Raw genomic sequence first — 17422 nt, forward strand, 5'->3', positions numbered from 1 at the left:
AGGACAGGACAGGACAGGACAGGACAGGACAGGACAGGACAGGACAGGACAGGACAGGAGAAGACTTAAGAGGAGAAGACTTAAGAGTAGAACAGAATAGAGTAGAGCAGAAAAGAAGAAAAAAAGAAAAGGCGAAAAGAAAAAGGAGGGGAGGGGAAGGGAGGGAAAGCCTGTCCCAGTGTTTGTCCACCTTCATGATAAAGAAATGTTACCTCATGTCCAATCTGAACCTCACCTTGTGCAGCTCTGTGCCATTCCCATATGTCCTACTGTTGCAGAGAAGAGATCAACACCTCCCTCTCCACTTCCTCATAAAGTTGTAGGGAGCAATAAGGTCACCTCACAGCTTCCTTTTCTCCTCCAAACTAGACAAAAAGTCCTCAGCCTCCCCTCATCCAAGAGGTCACGATTCCAACCACATGCTGGGTTATGAACACAGCAGGGAGGATGGGGGAGGGGATCTACCTCCTCTGTTTGGTTCCTGTGAGACTTCAGTAACATATAAGGTCCAATTTGGGGTTCTCAGTCCAGCACAGACAGTGAGTCCAGTAAAAGGCTGTATCGAGTGGGGTTCAAGTTGAGGCTGGACCACAGGACACCTAAGCAGAGGCCAGGAGCTGATTTGCTCACCCAGGAGAAGACAAGCAGGGGTTTTGTACTCTGGAACTCTTTAATGGCATGGTACAGAGAACATGAACCAGACCTTCTCTGGGATATGGTAGAAGAGACCTTTTGGTGCAAGAGCCCATAAAGAGACCTCCACAGATTCCTCCATGAGCAGAATCATCTCCAATGACACTGCAAGCATAGAAAATGCTCCCTGCAGCTTACAGGAACATAGTAAAAGAGGCAAAAGAAGTTCTCTCCTGTGCTGGCTGCAACGTAACACCAAATATCTGAAAAAATCTACATTAAGTGCCTGGTATCACTAGAAATTACTTATGGATATCAGAAGTTGCTTAGCACACATTTTCCATAAGCTTGCAGTGGAAGAGGTGATTACCCTCCAACTACAGGACTGTATGGGACCAGGGGGAAGCGAAGAAGCATTTATTTGCTGATATTATTACACTGAAAAAGGGCTCTCCCACAGTCAACAGCCTACCAGAGATATTTGGCCAGCACGTTATATGCACTGAAATTGTTTGCAGGATGGACCCTACCACCAATTAACTGATGGCAGATTTTAAATTAGGTGGTATTAGTGATGGGTTATAATAAAACATAGCTAAAATCTGGCACTAAGTCTGCCTAGAGACATCTGGAACCAAGACACTTTGGAAATAAATTTCAGTCTACTACAATTAAGAGGAACTTGTCTGCAAATGCTCATACTTAAGGACGCGATGATACGTGGCACATCTGTAGCATAGAAGGAAGGCAATAAGAAAGGCAGCAGGGTGTTAAGCAGTGGCAATGTGCTGTCGTTTTCCCACTCATGGTGCTTCCCAGTTGCCCCATGCTTGGTTCCCAGTTTGCAGGAGCACTGGTTGGGTGTTCAGCTGAGAAAGAAAACCCGCATGTTTGCTGGGTTGTATTGGGATGTAATTTAGTGACTCACGGGGGAAAAAAATACAAACTGCTGCTCTACAGATGGCAGTGACACTGCTGCCCTCGAGAACAATAGAGTTGTTGTAAAAAGGGACTTTCATAGAGGGCTAGAGAAGGATTTGAATTCTTAAATGTGTTGATATCCATTACCGACCTTTCAAACCCTTTCAAGAGAAACTTTCAGAGCAGCAGCCAGCGTCTTTCTGCTAAGTTTACAACTGAGAATGGGGGGAATCAGAGCTTCACCAAACTAAGAACCAATGAAACAGCCCCATCACACACTTCAGACACCATCCTGAGCACAAATCACACTGTGAGTACAGACCTTGCGATGTATCGGCTCGTGGCTGATCGGTTCAGGCAGCCAAATGGAGAGAAGCCAGGACTGCTGGGCGTGCAGCTCAATCGTGCTGTTGGAAAACAGGAAGAAACACAGACACATTCATGACCATTTGCTCAGAATCACAAAATTTTGCAGGGACTCGTGTGGTCTTTGGTGTATTATTGCTTGGGTCAGTATGCTCTTTGCCAGCTTAGCATCGAGGATAAGCCCTGCAAAAAAAGGTCTCTGAACTCCGCAGGGATCCTTTCCTCAGTGCTGGGGAACTGCTCCTGGGAAATGCACATGTATGCATTGGCTGCAGAGCAAAATGTGAAGCTGCAGCAGCCCAGGGAAACCCAGTGGCTGACCTCAGTCCGCGTGTGTATGCAATTAAATTGTCCTTGAGTGCTGTAGGAAAAGAGTGAACTGAAAATAAAAGCATTTCCAGGTGGTAGCAGCGTGCTTCAGTCACTCACCTGCCAGCCTGGGTGAGCTGGGGAGTGAGCGAGTGGAATTTGATAGTGCAGCAGCATGCAGTCCCCGCGCTCGAGCTGTCACTCTGGCTGCCAATGCCTGCAAAACCCCATCTGTTCCCTTTTCAAATGCAAAGAGCAAGCGTGACGCTGGTGGCCCACGAATGGAGACTGGAGTCATAGAGAGCTTGCAGGATGCGAGCAAAAATCTTTGGGCACAGCAGATATTGCATGGTTGTTCAAGCTTGGTGCAAGATCACTGAGTATTACAGTGGCATTTCACAGAACCATAAAATGCTTGGGAAGATCATAGTACCATAGAACCACAGAATGCTTGGGTTGGAAGGGACCTTAAAGACCATCCAGTTCCAGCCAGGGTTGCCACCCACCACATCAGGCTGCCATGGCTCCATCCAGCCTGGCCTTGAGCACCTCCAGGGATGGGACATCCACACTTTTTCTGGGCAATCTGCTCCGGTGCTGGCTCATGTCCAGCTTTTTGTCCATCAGGACCCCCAAGTCCTTCTCTGCAGCTCTGCTCTCAATGAGTTCTTCTCCCAGTCTGTACACATATACTTTGGATTGCCTCAGCCCAAGTGCAACACTTTCCACTTGGCCTTGTTAATCCTCAGTAGATTCTCATGTACCCACTTTTTGAGCCTGCCCAGATCCCTCTGAATGGCATCCCTCCCTTCTATTGTGTCAACTCCACCACTCAGCTTGGTGTCATCAGCAAACTTGCTAAGAGTGCCAATCCATTCCTTATCCACCAACAGTCTACCCTTCAAATTCACACCTCTCCAATTCAGAGATAAGGATGTGGTGTGGGACCATGCTGAAGGCCTTGCACAAGTTCAGGTAGATGACATCAGTTGCCTTCCCTTTGTCCACTGATGCCGTCATTCCATCATATAAGGTCACCAGATGAGTCAGGCACAGTAACTGTTTTCAGAGATGTTTTTTTTTGGCTTTTGGCTCGAGTTCTGCTTCCCCAAGGGGAAGATGAGGCCATCATGCTCAAGCAAACCTGACCTCCCAAACAACGCAGGGAGAGATCTAAATTAAAGCCCATCATTAGGGTAAGGTTAGAGCATCCCTCAGACCTCCGCAATTATTTTTAAAGCTCTTGAAAGCAAGCTCAGCAGGACAAACTATCCCAAGAGTGGGCTCCCCAGGGCAGCAGACAATCTCTCTAAATATTTAATACCTGGGCATAAAAGCAGACTCTGGGGTACAAGCGTCTTTCTGTGCTCACGTGCCATCCTTTTAGTTAAAGCAGCCTGACAACCACATCCTTTGCCAGAGAAGAGGAACTGCTAAATAAATAAATAGATAAATAAATAAGGGGTGCAACAGTCTCTTTCAGCTAGTTTTAAATGGATATATAACCATACTACAGACATGGCTGAATGGTTGGTTGGATTTCTTTCACAGCTTTCATCTGGCAAGAAGAAATGTTATTATACACAACCTAAAACCATTTGAAACTGTTGGGAGGATGGAATGTGTGCCACACTGGATGCATATCTCCCTTTACAGATTCCTACTGGGAATTAATTCGCAGCCTCCAAGCAGTTTCAATGCACGAGAATTACTCCCATTCTTTGCAAAATGTAGCACGGAAGCACCCATCGACCACATCCACAGCAGTCTGGCAGCTGGCAAAGATACACTTCCTCCTTGCTCTCTAATTACTCCGAGTGGAAATATTCATCCAAGTAATAGAGAACTGCCTAAATATTTACCCAGGAGGAGACAGCCCATCGGCCGCGTGGTCCAGAAGCTATGTAATTATGTGGTTTTTAACATGCAGCAGCCTGGAAAGAGGCAAAGCCTCATTTCTCTCTTCTGTCTACTGGGATTTATGGAGTTGCAGCACAACATCAGTTTTAGAAGCTTTTCCATCATGCAAAAAGAAGTTTAAACAGAATAATAGAATCACAGAATCATTAAGATTGGGAAAGACCTCTAAAATCTCCAAGTCCAACCCCAACCCATCCCACCATGACCACTAAACCATGTCTCCAAGTGCCACATCTCCACAGTTCTTAGAGATCTCCAGGGACAATGACTCCACCACTTCAACTGGCAGCCTCTTCCAATGTGTTACCACTCTAAAATACAAGAGATTCTCTGCAAACCTCAAAGCTATGAGTGATGAAGGTCAGAGCAAGATAGATGCAAGGTGGAGAGTTGGGCTCTCCAAAGGAACCTAAGCCCTGTGGGGCTGAGCAATGATACTGAGGAATGGAAAAGGGTTAAATTTAAAAATAGGAGCTGAAATGTGCTCGTGTGCAAATTCTATAGGGCTCCAGATTCAAAGAAACATAAGGGACATGGTTTACTGGGTTTGGTGGGGATGGGTTGATGGATGGACTAGATGATCTTGGAGGTCTTTTCCAACCTTAATGACTGTGTGATTCTATGAAACAAAATGCTGAGTGCCCCTAAGCTTGACTCTGACCCTGGAGAGCCTCACTTGGCCCTTCCTCCAAATGCAACCCAACTGAATTTTGCAAGAGAGGGATTAAGCATGCTGGGAGAGCACCAGTACTGGGACAAAGTGCTGCTGGACCAGGACAGCAAACTGCACATCCCTACACCAAATGCAGAATTTCCATTGCAGCAGATATTTAAATAAGTGTGCACAGGAAAAAAAAAAAAAGAAGAAGAAGAAATACAAAAAAAAAAAAAAGCTGCTGGGTGAGCATCAAAGAACTGCACATTAAGGGCTTTTTAACTGATTACACACAGCACAGCGGCGTCAGGCTTGATATTTTATATCCTGCATAAGGGACAGGTGTTTTTCTCTTTTCCTTTTTTTTCCTTAACGATTGAGTCAGGTCGAAGCACATCATCTGTAAGGAAACCCACAGCCCGTGCAAACGGGGCTGTTTCTCTTCATGCATCATCCCAACACGACGCTGGCTCTCAGAGAGCTGAGAAGTGATTGTTGTACCTCACCCAGCCGTGAGCCTTGGCGCGTCGCTCCAGAGGGAACGGAGCTGTCATGTTCATTAAATGCATGATTACAGCTATGATTAATAGCGGGGGCTATCGCCTAACTATTCCTTTTTTATTTTTTTCCCAACTCTGAGCAAATCCACAGCACAATAGCCTGGCTCCGGAGGTCCCTCGGAAGACGCATCCTGCTCCAAACTTTGCTTTTGAAGCTAAATGGAGCGAGGTGACCATGTCAATAGGGCTTCCCACTGGAGAGGTTGGAGGCTGTACCCCTATGACAGCACCCACACATTAATCCAGATGGTTTTCCTTGTAGACTGTACAACCAGGTGGGTTCCTTCCCCTGGCATCTGGTCCCTCTCCTCCAGGGAAAGGCCGGCAGAGATCTCCCTTGGCAAACCACCTTGGCAAACCATGCAAACCATTCTTGGGTGCTTCCCACAATGGGATGTGGGATGCTTCCATCCAGCTCTAACACCTCCATGCAACTCCTCATCACCCCAGGCTTTTTAATGCTCCCTGAGAATGCCACCTAAGAATTTCCCTCTGCATGCAAATCAACTGCAAACTTTGCAAGGAGGTTGTGCGGTTAATTACCTTCTTAATTATTTAGGCAGGATTTTATTGCTCCTAGGGCACAGTGAAGGAGCAGGAGATAAGGGGATGCACTAGGACCAAGCAGTACAGTGGAGTAAAGGGATGCTCGGGAGCATAATGTTATCAGGTAAATCCCCTCGTGACAATGGAACCTCTAAGCCCATTACAACAACCCCAAATCAGTGAGAATTTATCAAAATCTCACCCAAGGAGAGAAACGGGCTCCATTCCAAGTGTAGGATGTTGCTCCAGCTCTGGGATCACCGCCATGGGGTTTTGCCCCAGCATCCCATTATTTAGCCTTGCTGGACACCTGCACCATTGTAGCTTGCTTCTGCTCAACCCCCTTCATGCATGACCTTGGCACCAAGTAAAAAGGCTCTTTTCAACCACGCCATTTAATAGGTCAAGTTATAATTGCACTTCACCTTCTGCGGCACAGGCAGCCTACTTCTGGAGGAGGCGGCCATTCATTTTGCGAGGCTCTCCAGCCTTTGCTGCTGAACAAAAAGTTTTGAGGCTGGCACTCAGGAAATTTATTTCTTTAATTATTATTCATTTAAGTGACTTCCACTGTTTCAGATGATCAGCACTAGCAGCTGCTGGGGGTAATTTATTTTACTCACCAGACAGCAGAAGCCCTCACTTTCTGGAAGGTAACAACAAAACAAGGGCTTTTAAAGCAGCATTTCACGCTTTCCTGCCTGACTGCATCCCAGCTCTGAACAGGAACATGCATGTCCCTGCTTCAAGGCACTCACAGGCATTTTGTTATTAGCAAAGCACGCTCAATTAACGAAGCATGCTCTGGTTTCAATGCTGTTACACAATTGGCTCTGTAGATGCTTGGAAGGAGCATGGTTTTTCTCCCATGCCCTGCACACCCTAGATCCAGTGGTGCTCTTCAAGGATAACAGGTCCCAAACCCAAGGGGTTGAGCTCAAAGGGACTGAGGGATTGCGAAATCCTAAAACTGAGGTGATGGAGCTAAAAGGGTCCAGGGACTGAATGGTTGAGAAATCCTAAAATAAAGGGATTGAACTCAAAAGGAGCTGAGGAATTGAGCAACTCCAAACTTGAGGGTTTGAACGGAAATGAACTAAGGGATTGAGTGGTCTCAAAACAAAAGGACTGAGTGCAAAAGGGGCTGAGCAATCCCAAACCTGAGTGACTGAGCTTGAAGGAGTCAACAGATGGAGTAAATCCAAAGCCAAGTGACTGAACTCAAAAGGGACCGAAGGATTAATTAATCCAAAAACCAAGGGATTACGCTCCAAGAGGACAAATCCCAAACCCAGCGGACTGATCTTAAAGGGGACAAGGAACAGAGAAATCCCAAGGGATTGGAAATCCCAACTGATCTCAGAAGGGAACAAGGGATCAAGGATTCCCAAACCCAAGAGACTGAGCTCAAAAGGAATAAAGGGTTTTAATGAGACTGAACTCAACGGATTGAGTTTGAAGGGACCAAGGGATTGCGTAGTCCCAGAACCAAGAGACTGAGCTTGAAAGAGACCAGGGGATTGAGCAAACCCAAAGCCAAGCAACTGAGCTCAAAAGGGCCCAACAGACTGAGCAATTCCAAAGCCAAGGGATTGAATCCAAAGGGACAAAGACATTGAGTAATCCCAGAGCCAAGGGACTGAGCTCAAAGGACCAAGGGACCCAACTCAAACAACATCAAAATCAACACAGCAAAGCAGTGCTCCAACTTGAGCTGTTCTCACACCTTTGTGCATTAGGTTGGGCTCCTCAATCATCCCATCCCAACACGTTTTGCAGAATGAAGGCGGGACAACTGAGGCCACAGAGCGGTGAACAAGCTACTGGAGCTTGGGACATTCTTTGGCATGATGTAGTGGTGGGGATATTTGGGCATGAGCTGCGGGTTTTCCTGGGTATCCAAAGTTGCAAAGGGAAGATATCTCTGCAGGAAGCAGCCTTGGATGTGGCTTAAACTCCACTGCAGTGAGCCCACATCATGGGCTGCAATAGCTCTACCTGCACTGCTTGTGCCTAGATTGGGGTCAGGGCTGCCTTCCGGACAATGTCAAACCTTAATTTTGTTCCTGCTGCTTTCAATTTCATACAGGGCTGCTCTTTTTTTTTATTTCCCCTTTCAAATTTATTTTTGAAATGCTGTGTTGCCAGAACCTTTTGCTTGTTTCCCCAATTTCATGGAAATTCCTCAAGCGTCCGAATAATGCAGCAATTGTAGAAAGAAATGACAGAAAGGTTTGCTCAACCAGCTTATTGCATTTGCTTAATTAAAGCCACATCTAATTGCAATGTATCAAACACTTTCCACACTGTCCTGCTGCCACATTTCCTAATATTTCCGCTAAGTGAAAAATAGATCTTTGCATTTCTGATTGTAGTCAGGGCACAGAGAGACAAAATACCAACCCAATAAATTCAGGTGAACAGCAGAATTATAACCCATCGTAAGTAAATCCTGAGCTATTAAACTGTCATGAGCGCTTCCCATCTCTCCGCTACCCCAACGCACACTGGAGATTAAAAAGAGGAAAAGTTTTGCACAATATTCTCCCGTCATCCCTTTGGCTCTCCCAAAAATTGCACACTGGGCTGGTGTTTCTCTGCATGGTCACAGTCCAGCACTGGATATTTATGGACAAGGATGAATCCATCAGCCTTTTTTTTAAGTTCCCTAGGCATAAATTTGCTGTTTTCCAGAGGTTAGATGAATTTAGAAACTTTCATGCATTAGGATAAATGAAAAAAAGGTCTGGAACAAGAATTTTAAATATGGGATATGCAAGATGTGTTTAGGAAAAGCTGCCAGGAAAACACCAGAGCTCCAGCAGCAGAAAGAGTGATGTAAGCACCTCTCAGCACCTAATTAAATCCTCCAGTGTATCAACTGGAAATGAGGCAGCAACTGGAGTCATGTCCATCTCCATGCTGCAGGGCAAAACCCAGTAAACCTGAGTCCTACCCAAAAAGAAGTTCTTGGAAAAAACCCCAGTAACCCAAAGTGTCCTTGAAAAAGAATCCAATAATGGACAGATTACAGTCAACCCAACCAATGTACTCCTTCAAGATCTTCATCCTTCAAAAGGTCTCCCTGCTGCAATGGAAGACCCCAAGGCTTTTGGCTGCTCTGTCCTGAAATCTGGCTCCTAAAGCTGAATCTGCTCCATCTGACGCCTTCCATGGCCATGTCCTGAGTGTTTTGTTCATCTTTTGCTGCTCCAATAAAAGTCTGCTGCATTGAATCAGTGCCTGGGGATGATCCTCAATCTCAAATCCCCACTCAGGATGGTTCTTCCCCATGGGCTACAACAGTCTCATCTCCATTAAAACCCTTTGTTTACAAGGGTGGATAGTGATAGGACAAGGGGGAATGGTTTTAAACTGAGACAGAGGAGATGTAGGTTAGATATTAGAAGGAAGTTTTTCACACAGAGGGTGGTGACACACTGGAACAGGTTGCCCAAGGAGGTTGCAGATGCCCCGTCCCTGGAGGCATTCAAGGCCAGGCTGGACGTGGCTCTGGGCAGCCTGGCCTAGTGGTTGGCAACCCTGCACTCAGCAGGGGGGTTGAAACTCGATGATCTTTGAGGTCCTTTTCAACCCAGCCCAATCTATGATCCTCTGATTCTGTGAAAACGTATTTCATTTTTTCAAGCCATTTCCACTATTTGTTATAATTGCTTTGAATTTAACACATTCCCTGGCAGCAGAAATGCTCAGAAGTGCCTGGTCCCATGGAAAGGCAGCAGGAGTGCAGGGATTCAGACACTGCTAATGGGATTTTTGTCCCCTCTCTCAAAGCTCTTTCCCACAAACCTTTCCTTTATGGGTTTGTTTAATGGAACCTGGTGGGTAACAGGAATAACCCATTCACCTACCAGCACTGGATCTCAAAAGGGTGGGCTGTAAGAAGGGGCAAAATAAGGGAGATGGGACATCCATCATTTGCATCTCCTTACCCAGGAAACCCCAAAATGGGGTACACACAGCTCCCAGTGACACTTCCCAATGACATCGTCCTATTTAATTCCTCTCTTCATCCAGGCTGTTGCACTGTACATAAAATGACTTCGGCATTAAATTGCCTTTAGAGTATCACTCACAAACACGCTCATCTCTGCTGCCTCCATCATTCCAACAAAGAAAAACACCATGAAATCACTGGCTTTGCCTTTCCCACTTTAACTTTTCCCAAGGATTGCAAATACAGGGAGCAAAAACATTCAGTCCAGGTAGAAACTTGAAAAAAAAAAAAAACAACCAACACTTTAGGCACAATTAAAAACCTGATCCTGCCTGAGATCTGCACTTGAGGTGTCAAGTACCAGACGAGCTACAACACACATTTAATTGAAGCGAAATGTAAACCCAGAAACCGCATCAAACTGCCTGCTTCATAGTTATCTGCAGAGTGACCCTCCCAGCTTTGTTAGGTCAATATTGAATGCAATTCAATGAGCATATCAAATATATTTAACCTTGAGGTGCTACTTTGAAGCTGCCCAAGACTTAGCAATCCTCATTATGGTTAAAAAAAACAAGCAGTATAACAGGGTAGACCTAACCCTGGTGCACACTAACTTGAGAAAAACTCAATATTCTTAATTTGTTCCTTCTTAAAACTTTGGTTTCTTTTACGTTATTTTCCCTTCAGTGCTACTGTTAATCAAAAAACAAACCGTAATCAAGAAGAGCTTGGGGATGTCCTCTGGCAATGAGATGTCCATTACCTCTGTGTTGAGGTGCCAGGAACACTGCTAGGAAGGTTGGTTTTTTTCCCCTAAAAACTTCTCAGGGACCTCAGGTTGGATAGTAGGAAAAAATTATTCTCCGAAAAAGTGGTCAGGCATCAGAACAGGCTGCCCAGGGAAGTGGTGGAGTCACCATCCCTGGAGGTGCTCAAGAAATCTGGAGATGTGGCACCTGGGGACATGGTTTAGTGGGCATGGTGGGGATGGGTTGGGGTTGGACTTGGGGATCTTGGGCGTCTTTTCCAACCTTAATGATTCTTGGACTCTGTGATTCTATGACCTTGTTTAGAGGTTCTCAGGTGTTGCAGCAACTCAAGGGAAGTAAGGAGCTGTAGTATGCAGGCTGGAAACATCCAAACATAGTATGGCTTGGGTTGCCAGGGTCCCTAACAACAATCCAGTCCCAACGCCATGCCATGGAACAAGCAGCTACAAGCCAACCTCAGCTCCAAAGCTGAGGCACTGGTGGATATTTCATACAAATTAGGACAAATTCTCACTGCTCACCTGCTCTGCCAGGGCTCTTGGTGCTCAGATCTCTGCACCGACCAGGGGTGCTGGAAGTTTTGGAGAGTTTGTTTGCCGACACACGGTACATCACCCCTCCAATGCAGCGATAGCCTTTGCTCCTCCACCTCTGCTGTATGGCTTGGGATTTGCTACTCTTGGGCGTTGAGCTTGCTTGGGGGGACCTGTAAGGAAAGGTCAAAGCCAAGGTGAGCACAGAGTCAGGATGATACCACAAGGAGCTGTGAGCAAACCCAGAGTTGATCAGTGATACAGGCGGTACAGACAGCAAGCAGTTAAGTTCTTTCTTTGGAGAGTGAAAACAAAAGGAACTGGGGAATCAGATCTTATTTATTTACATCGAAAGTAGGTGTAATTAAAGACTCTACAAATGGTACCTCTTCCTTCTTGCACAAATAACCACTTCTTTCACCCAGTGTGCCCACAGCAACGCTTGTCCACATCCATCAGGTCCCACTCACAGCATGCACAGAAGCTTGTCCATAAACTCTGCAGATCTTTCCCATCGACCCCAAAGCACAGCTTCCATCTGCACTGCTGGCTCGTGTCTTCCTAACGGGCAGCTTGGCAGAGCCAAATAGGGATCCAGGTGGGCACGCAGATATTGTGTTGTTCAGCACTATGGTGCTGGGCTGCCTAATGGGCTGGAATAGTCTCTCCTGATGATGGCTACTACAAGCAGAACCAGAGGAGTGGTCACTTGCTGGATATTTTTGCAGCCCTCTGCAACTGCAGCTCTTTCAAGGCTTTCTCAATATCCTTGCATGGGACGAGCTGCCTCAGGATGCTGCCATCCCTTAATGCCAAAAGCAAATCCTGGGAGCCAAACTGGTCCCTTGCAGCACCGGGGACCCTCCTCCAGCTCCCCATCTCTCTACTACCCTCTCTGACGCATTCCCCTCCTAGGTCTGCAGTGAGGACAATGAAGGGTCAGGAACTGTGCTTTAGTTGCACACATTAGTGTTGCTCCTAATGCCTGTTTGCTCCAACAGGCAAAGGACAGCTTTCAGAAGCTCTCAAGTGACACCCTGGGGACAAATCGCTCCTGGATGGGCTCATCTGTCACCAAAAACCCTTTCCGGTTCCCAACCTGATTCCCTGCACGATGCCATCTCTCTCCCCATCCGCCACCCGGCTCATTGCTGTACATATGCCGTTATGCAAACAGAGCTGTTCCAGCCAAATCAAATCTACTCCAATATCAGTCGTCTTAACCATTTAGCACTAATCCAAACAGTAATTTGTTTATGCAAATTAGAGCTCTAATTTTGTATTAGTACAAACTATGCTCATAATGCTATTAGCAGAACGTATATAAACCGCGCATTACTGAAGAATATCTGTAAATTAAGGCCTGCTATCCTATCAGCAGAATGCAAACCCTGGAGAGCATTACCTTTAAATGAACATGTGCTGCAAAGAAAGAGAGAATTGTAAAATGTAATAGTTACATTTCTTAGTGCTTAGCGTGACAGCCTATTCATTTAATAGGGCTGTTGCCACTGGCTACCAACCTCAGAGAATTACTGCCAGATTTGCAGAGTGGATGGGGACAATGAAGTGCTCTGCTGCACTGGGTGCAGTTTCTTCAGGCAACCTCTGCCCTTGCTGAAGAGATGAGCAGAAAACCTGAAATTTTACAAGGAACAGCCACTTTGCAATCTTTCAGCTCTAAGCAAAGCTCAGGGAGTTGCAGCTGGTGTAGACCCCAAGAGCTGGAGAAAGGTTTCCATTGAGAAGGCTGCTTGCACACGTCTCCCCACAGTCATCCTCTTGCTGCAGGCACAGCATATAAAACCACAGAATCATTAAAGGTGGAAAGACCACTAAGATCATCTAGTCCAACCATCAACCCATCACCACCATACCACTAAACCATGTCACTTAATGTGACATCCACTCTTTTCTTGAAAACCTTCACAGACGGTAACTCCACTACCCCCCTGGGATGTATATAATGCACGTGAACCCTTCCAACCTTCCCAATGGAACCACCATGAGATGAGGAGGCATGGGATTTTCAGTGCCAATGGCTGATCATAGAGCCATAGAATGGTTTGAGTTGGAAGGGACCTTTAAAGGTCATACAGTCCAACTTCCCTGCAATGAACAGGGACACCCACAGCTACATCACGTTGCTCAGAATCCCATCCAGCCTGATCTTGAATGTCTTTAGGGATGGGAGATCCACATCTCTGAACAACCTCTTCCAGTGCCTCACTACCCTTACTGTAAAAATCTTTTTCCTTATACCCAGCACTTCAAGAGGTCCATGTCTCTCTTGTACTGAGGACTCCATCTGGATGCACATGTCGATATCATTGATGAAGATACTAAAGAGCACTGGTTCCAGCATTGGCCTCTGAGGGACAGGACTTGTCACCAATCTCCATCTGCACATTGATTCACTGATCACCACTCTCTGGACACAATCTTACAACCAGTTCCTTGTCCACTGAACAGTCCACCCATCTAACTCTTATCTTTCCAATTTAGAAAGAAGGATGTTATGCGGGACCATGTCAAAAGCCTCACTGAAGTCCAGACAGATGACATCAGTGGCCCTTCCCTTGTCACTGGTGCAGTTAGGCCATTGTAGAAGGACACTACGTTGGAAAGGCAGAGCCTGACCTTGATGAAGCCATGCTGGTTGTCATGAGGTGGACTTGCCATCTCTGGAGGTGTTCCAGAAAAGGGTAGAGTGGCACTGAGGGACGTGGCTTAGTGGCCATAGTGGGGATAGGTTGACAGCTGGATTGGTGATCTGGGAGGTTCACCAAGCTTAATGATTCCGTGATTCTGTGAATGGACATAGTGGTGGTGGGTTGATGGTAGGACTTGGTGATCTTAGTGCTCTTTTCCAACCTTAATGATTCTGTGATTATCCCATGCTGGGCACCTTGCACACAAAGCACTAGAAATGTGGAGTTTGAGGGAAAGTTTGGAGGTAGAGAGGAGGGATTTGGAGGAAGGGGGTGTCAAAGGGAACAGGGACACAATGAGGACTGATTCATGCTTGTGCCATTACTCTGATTTATTTAACATCTGCCAGATGGCACATCTTGCATCATAGTTCCATCTGCTGTAAACAGACACACCACATTGATGATATTAATCAAATGGCATGGACAGAACTGCATTTGAACCCAAGAGGGTATAAGCATCACCCAAGATGCAGCAAAGCCCCCTGGTAAAATTCACTTTGAACTAACCAGAGCCCAATCAAATGGAGTCTCCTTCCCAGCCCTATTATAGGAAATACCACACACAATGTCTAGAAAACCCTAAAGATGGCACAAATGTGACCCTTTGCACATGACCATCGTGACTTAAATGTATGCAGCAAACATCGATTTGGGTATCACAGAATCATTAAGATCAGAAAAGACCCAGAAGACCATCAGTAGAAGACCAAGTCCAACCCCAACTCATCCCCACCATGCCCACTAACCATGTCCCTCAGTGCCACATCTCCACAAGTTCTTGAACACCTGCAGGGACAGTGACACCACCATTTCCTTGGGGCAGAAATCAGTGTTTTTCTAACTCAGAAAAACACTGATTTAGAGAAATGCTCCCATGCTCAGTATGCTTGCCTGTGAAAATAATGTCAGTGGGGTCCAAAATAAAAAAAGATTGGGGAGAAAAAAAAACCCTCCTACGGTTGTAAGATGGATTTAGTCCAACAAAACGCAGTTCCCGCAAATGCTCCGGATATTTATTTTCTCACTTTTTTTGTGCTCACTCTAAGTGTTGAAGTGGCCCTTGTTACAAAGTCACCATTTATCACAGAGTTATTACCCACTGGCATCTGACCCCATGTATGTGAGCAGAGAGAGAGCAGGTAGTAGCTGCTGGCGAGCACCAAGCAGCAAGAGCTGCACTTTATAAAACATTTTATACTTTTATAAACCATTATTAAAAAAGAAAAAATAAATAAATAAAAAGCAGAAGGAGCAGAATAGTGTTATGCACAAAAGGACCATGGGTCCCACACTTCCCTGCAGAGACTTTTCAGGGATTTTTGCCTTGCACCCATCAATGTGTGCTGAACCTCCTCCAATTTGCATTTTTGTAGAAAAATGATTATTGAGGTTGCCTAAAAGTAAAGCCACCAGGATAAAACGTAAGTTGGGGTTTAGGCTTTAGGGTTAGGGTTTAGGGGTAAGGGTTAGGGAAAGGGTTAGGATTTAGGGGTTAGGCATGGGGGTTAGGGCTAGGCATAGGTTTTAGGAGTTTGGGGTTAAGGTTAGGCATACAGTTAGATTTTAGGGGTTAAGGTTTAAGGATTAGAGTTTGAGTTTAGAGCTAGGTTCTCATCATCTAAAGGGTGGCCACCTCCACTTCCACCCTTTGTGTGATAATGTAACGGGAACCTTGGCACGGGGACAGACCTGGCTCCTCACCTGGAAACTCATTTCTAAAAAGTCAAAGTTAGTAGGGGGAAGAAAAACAAAAAATAAAATGCAACTACCTCTCAAAAGGAGTTGTAATCTGCTCCAATAACCTTTACAGCTGTTTCCCCTACTGGAGACAGACAGACGGAGGGAAAGGTACCAGGAGGTTGCATTACTGCTTCAGCAGTTTTATGATCCATCTTTGCCCTGCCTGCAAAAGATAAAGCCCAGCCCTTAGCGGGGAGTGCTCCCAAAGCCCTGAGCTGGGGACAACCTCTGCCCAAAATTCCCATGTTCTGAGCCATGTTGCCTGAAATTCCCATGTTCTCTGACATATTGCCCAAAATTCCCATGTTCCAAGCCACACTGCCCGGAATTCCTGTGTTTCTAGTCCACATTCACATCATGCAAATGCATAGGCTTGGAGATGCTGCTCTCCAGGAGATGCTTTGCAGGGAATTTCAGCTCCTGAACTTGAGCTCTAGCAACTTCTGCTATTTACTTCCAGAAGCCCTATTAGATTCAAAATTGAAGGTAAAATATGTTTTATATAGAAAACTCTAAGCATAACCTAAGCCCATATAGAAGAATAGAGAAACTCAATGGTCCAAACCTATGGAAAGTTGTAGCCCCAACAATCTCAATCCACCAGCATCACCTTCACTCACTGGCCGTGACACCGACCCTGGGGACAGCCACTGTTGGGCCAAGAGATGTCACCAACAGAGCCTCACAAAACCCCTCGTCTCTTTTCATTCCTGGCGGTGTCACGACACTGCACTGAATTGTTACCCTAATGGAAAGGACGGCCTTTGGAAATGAACTGTATTGAGAAGAGAGGATAAAATTAATGAGATAATAGCCAGGCCAAGGACCTGAAGAATACGCCAGCTCTCGACACGAGGGGCTTGTAATTCCCTTTCTGCAGCACAAGCCCTCGGATCTAAAGAGTTCTCCCGTCCGTCCAGAAGACCCGCTCCGGCAGGAAATTTCATTAACGCTGGAAAATAGGAAAGGTATTAAGCGTGGATAATGAAGGCCAGAGTGTGAACAGTGCCTTAAGATAGTCTTCTTTCTAGCCTTTGTAATGGGAGGCATGAACTTTCCCTTCAAATCCATTTCTAATCCATTTGAAATACTACAGCAAATTATCTTCCCTTCAGCCCGAAAGCGGCCAGCCAATTTACTCCGAATAGAAGTGACAATGCTACAGAATTTATCGCCATAACCTTGACTACACAAGGTTGAGGGTTGTCTTTCCCCCACCCTAGGGTGGACAGGGGAATAAAATTTTTTAATGAAAAAGGGGTAGAAAGATACTATAAAAATGTTTAAAAACAGTATAGCAGTTGTTGGAGATCCAACATCAACACCAGAGCCAGGCTTGATGGCGAAATCTCTGCATCTGCACTAAAAACATTCCAGGTGCAGGACCTGGGCTAATAAAACACTTTGCATCTTGAGATCTGGGCTATTCCCATACATCCCTTGAATCATAGGATTGTTTGAGTTGAAAGGGACCTTTAAAGGTCATCCAGTCCAACTAGAAGTAGCAGAAACTTTGTCCGAGTCCAGTGATTTCAAGCAACAACTTCATCAACACTCATTTTGACCAAGTCTTGATTTTTGCCTTCCCCTTCCCTTTCCCTTTCCCTTTCCCTTTCCCGTTCTCTTCCACTTCCCTTTCCCTTCCCTTTCCCTTTCCCTTTCCCTTTCCCTTTCCCTTTCCCTTTCCCTTTCCCTTCTCTTTTCCCTTCCCTTCCCTTCTCTTTCCCCTTCCCCTTCCCCTTCCCCTTCCCCTTCCCTTCCCTTCCCTTCCCTTCCCTTCCCTTCCCTTCCCTT

General features: G+C 45.9%; 1 protein-coding gene across 4 annotated transcripts in view; it reads right to left on the reverse strand.

Moving 5' to 3' along the window:
• ZC3H3 (zinc finger CCCH-type containing 3) overlaps positions 1 to 17422 on the reverse strand; it is a 162833-nt gene that overhangs the window by 39971 nt on the left and 105440 nt on the right. For all 4 annotated transcript variants that reach the window (XR_002435289.1, XR_002435290.1, XM_021387474.1 and 1 more), the window contains exons 5-6: positions 11163 to 11347; positions 1877 to 1961 (exon numbers count right to left, since the gene is read on the reverse strand). Coding sequence is in view for 2 of the 4 variants with exons in the window: in XM_021387474.1 (XP_021243149.1) it covers positions 1877 to 1961; positions 11163 to 11347 (270 nt within the window). In the remaining 2 variants the exon portion in view is untranslated. The remainder of the gene's footprint in view (positions 1 to 1876; positions 1962 to 11162; positions 11348 to 17422) is intronic.

The sequence above is a fragment of the Numida meleagris genome, chromosome 2 (genome assembly GCF_002078875.1).
Source record: "Numida meleagris isolate 19003 breed g44 Domestic line chromosome 2, NumMel1.0, whole genome shotgun sequence".
NCBI classification, from domain to species: Eukaryota; Metazoa; Chordata; class Aves; order Galliformes; family Numididae; genus Numida; species Numida meleagris.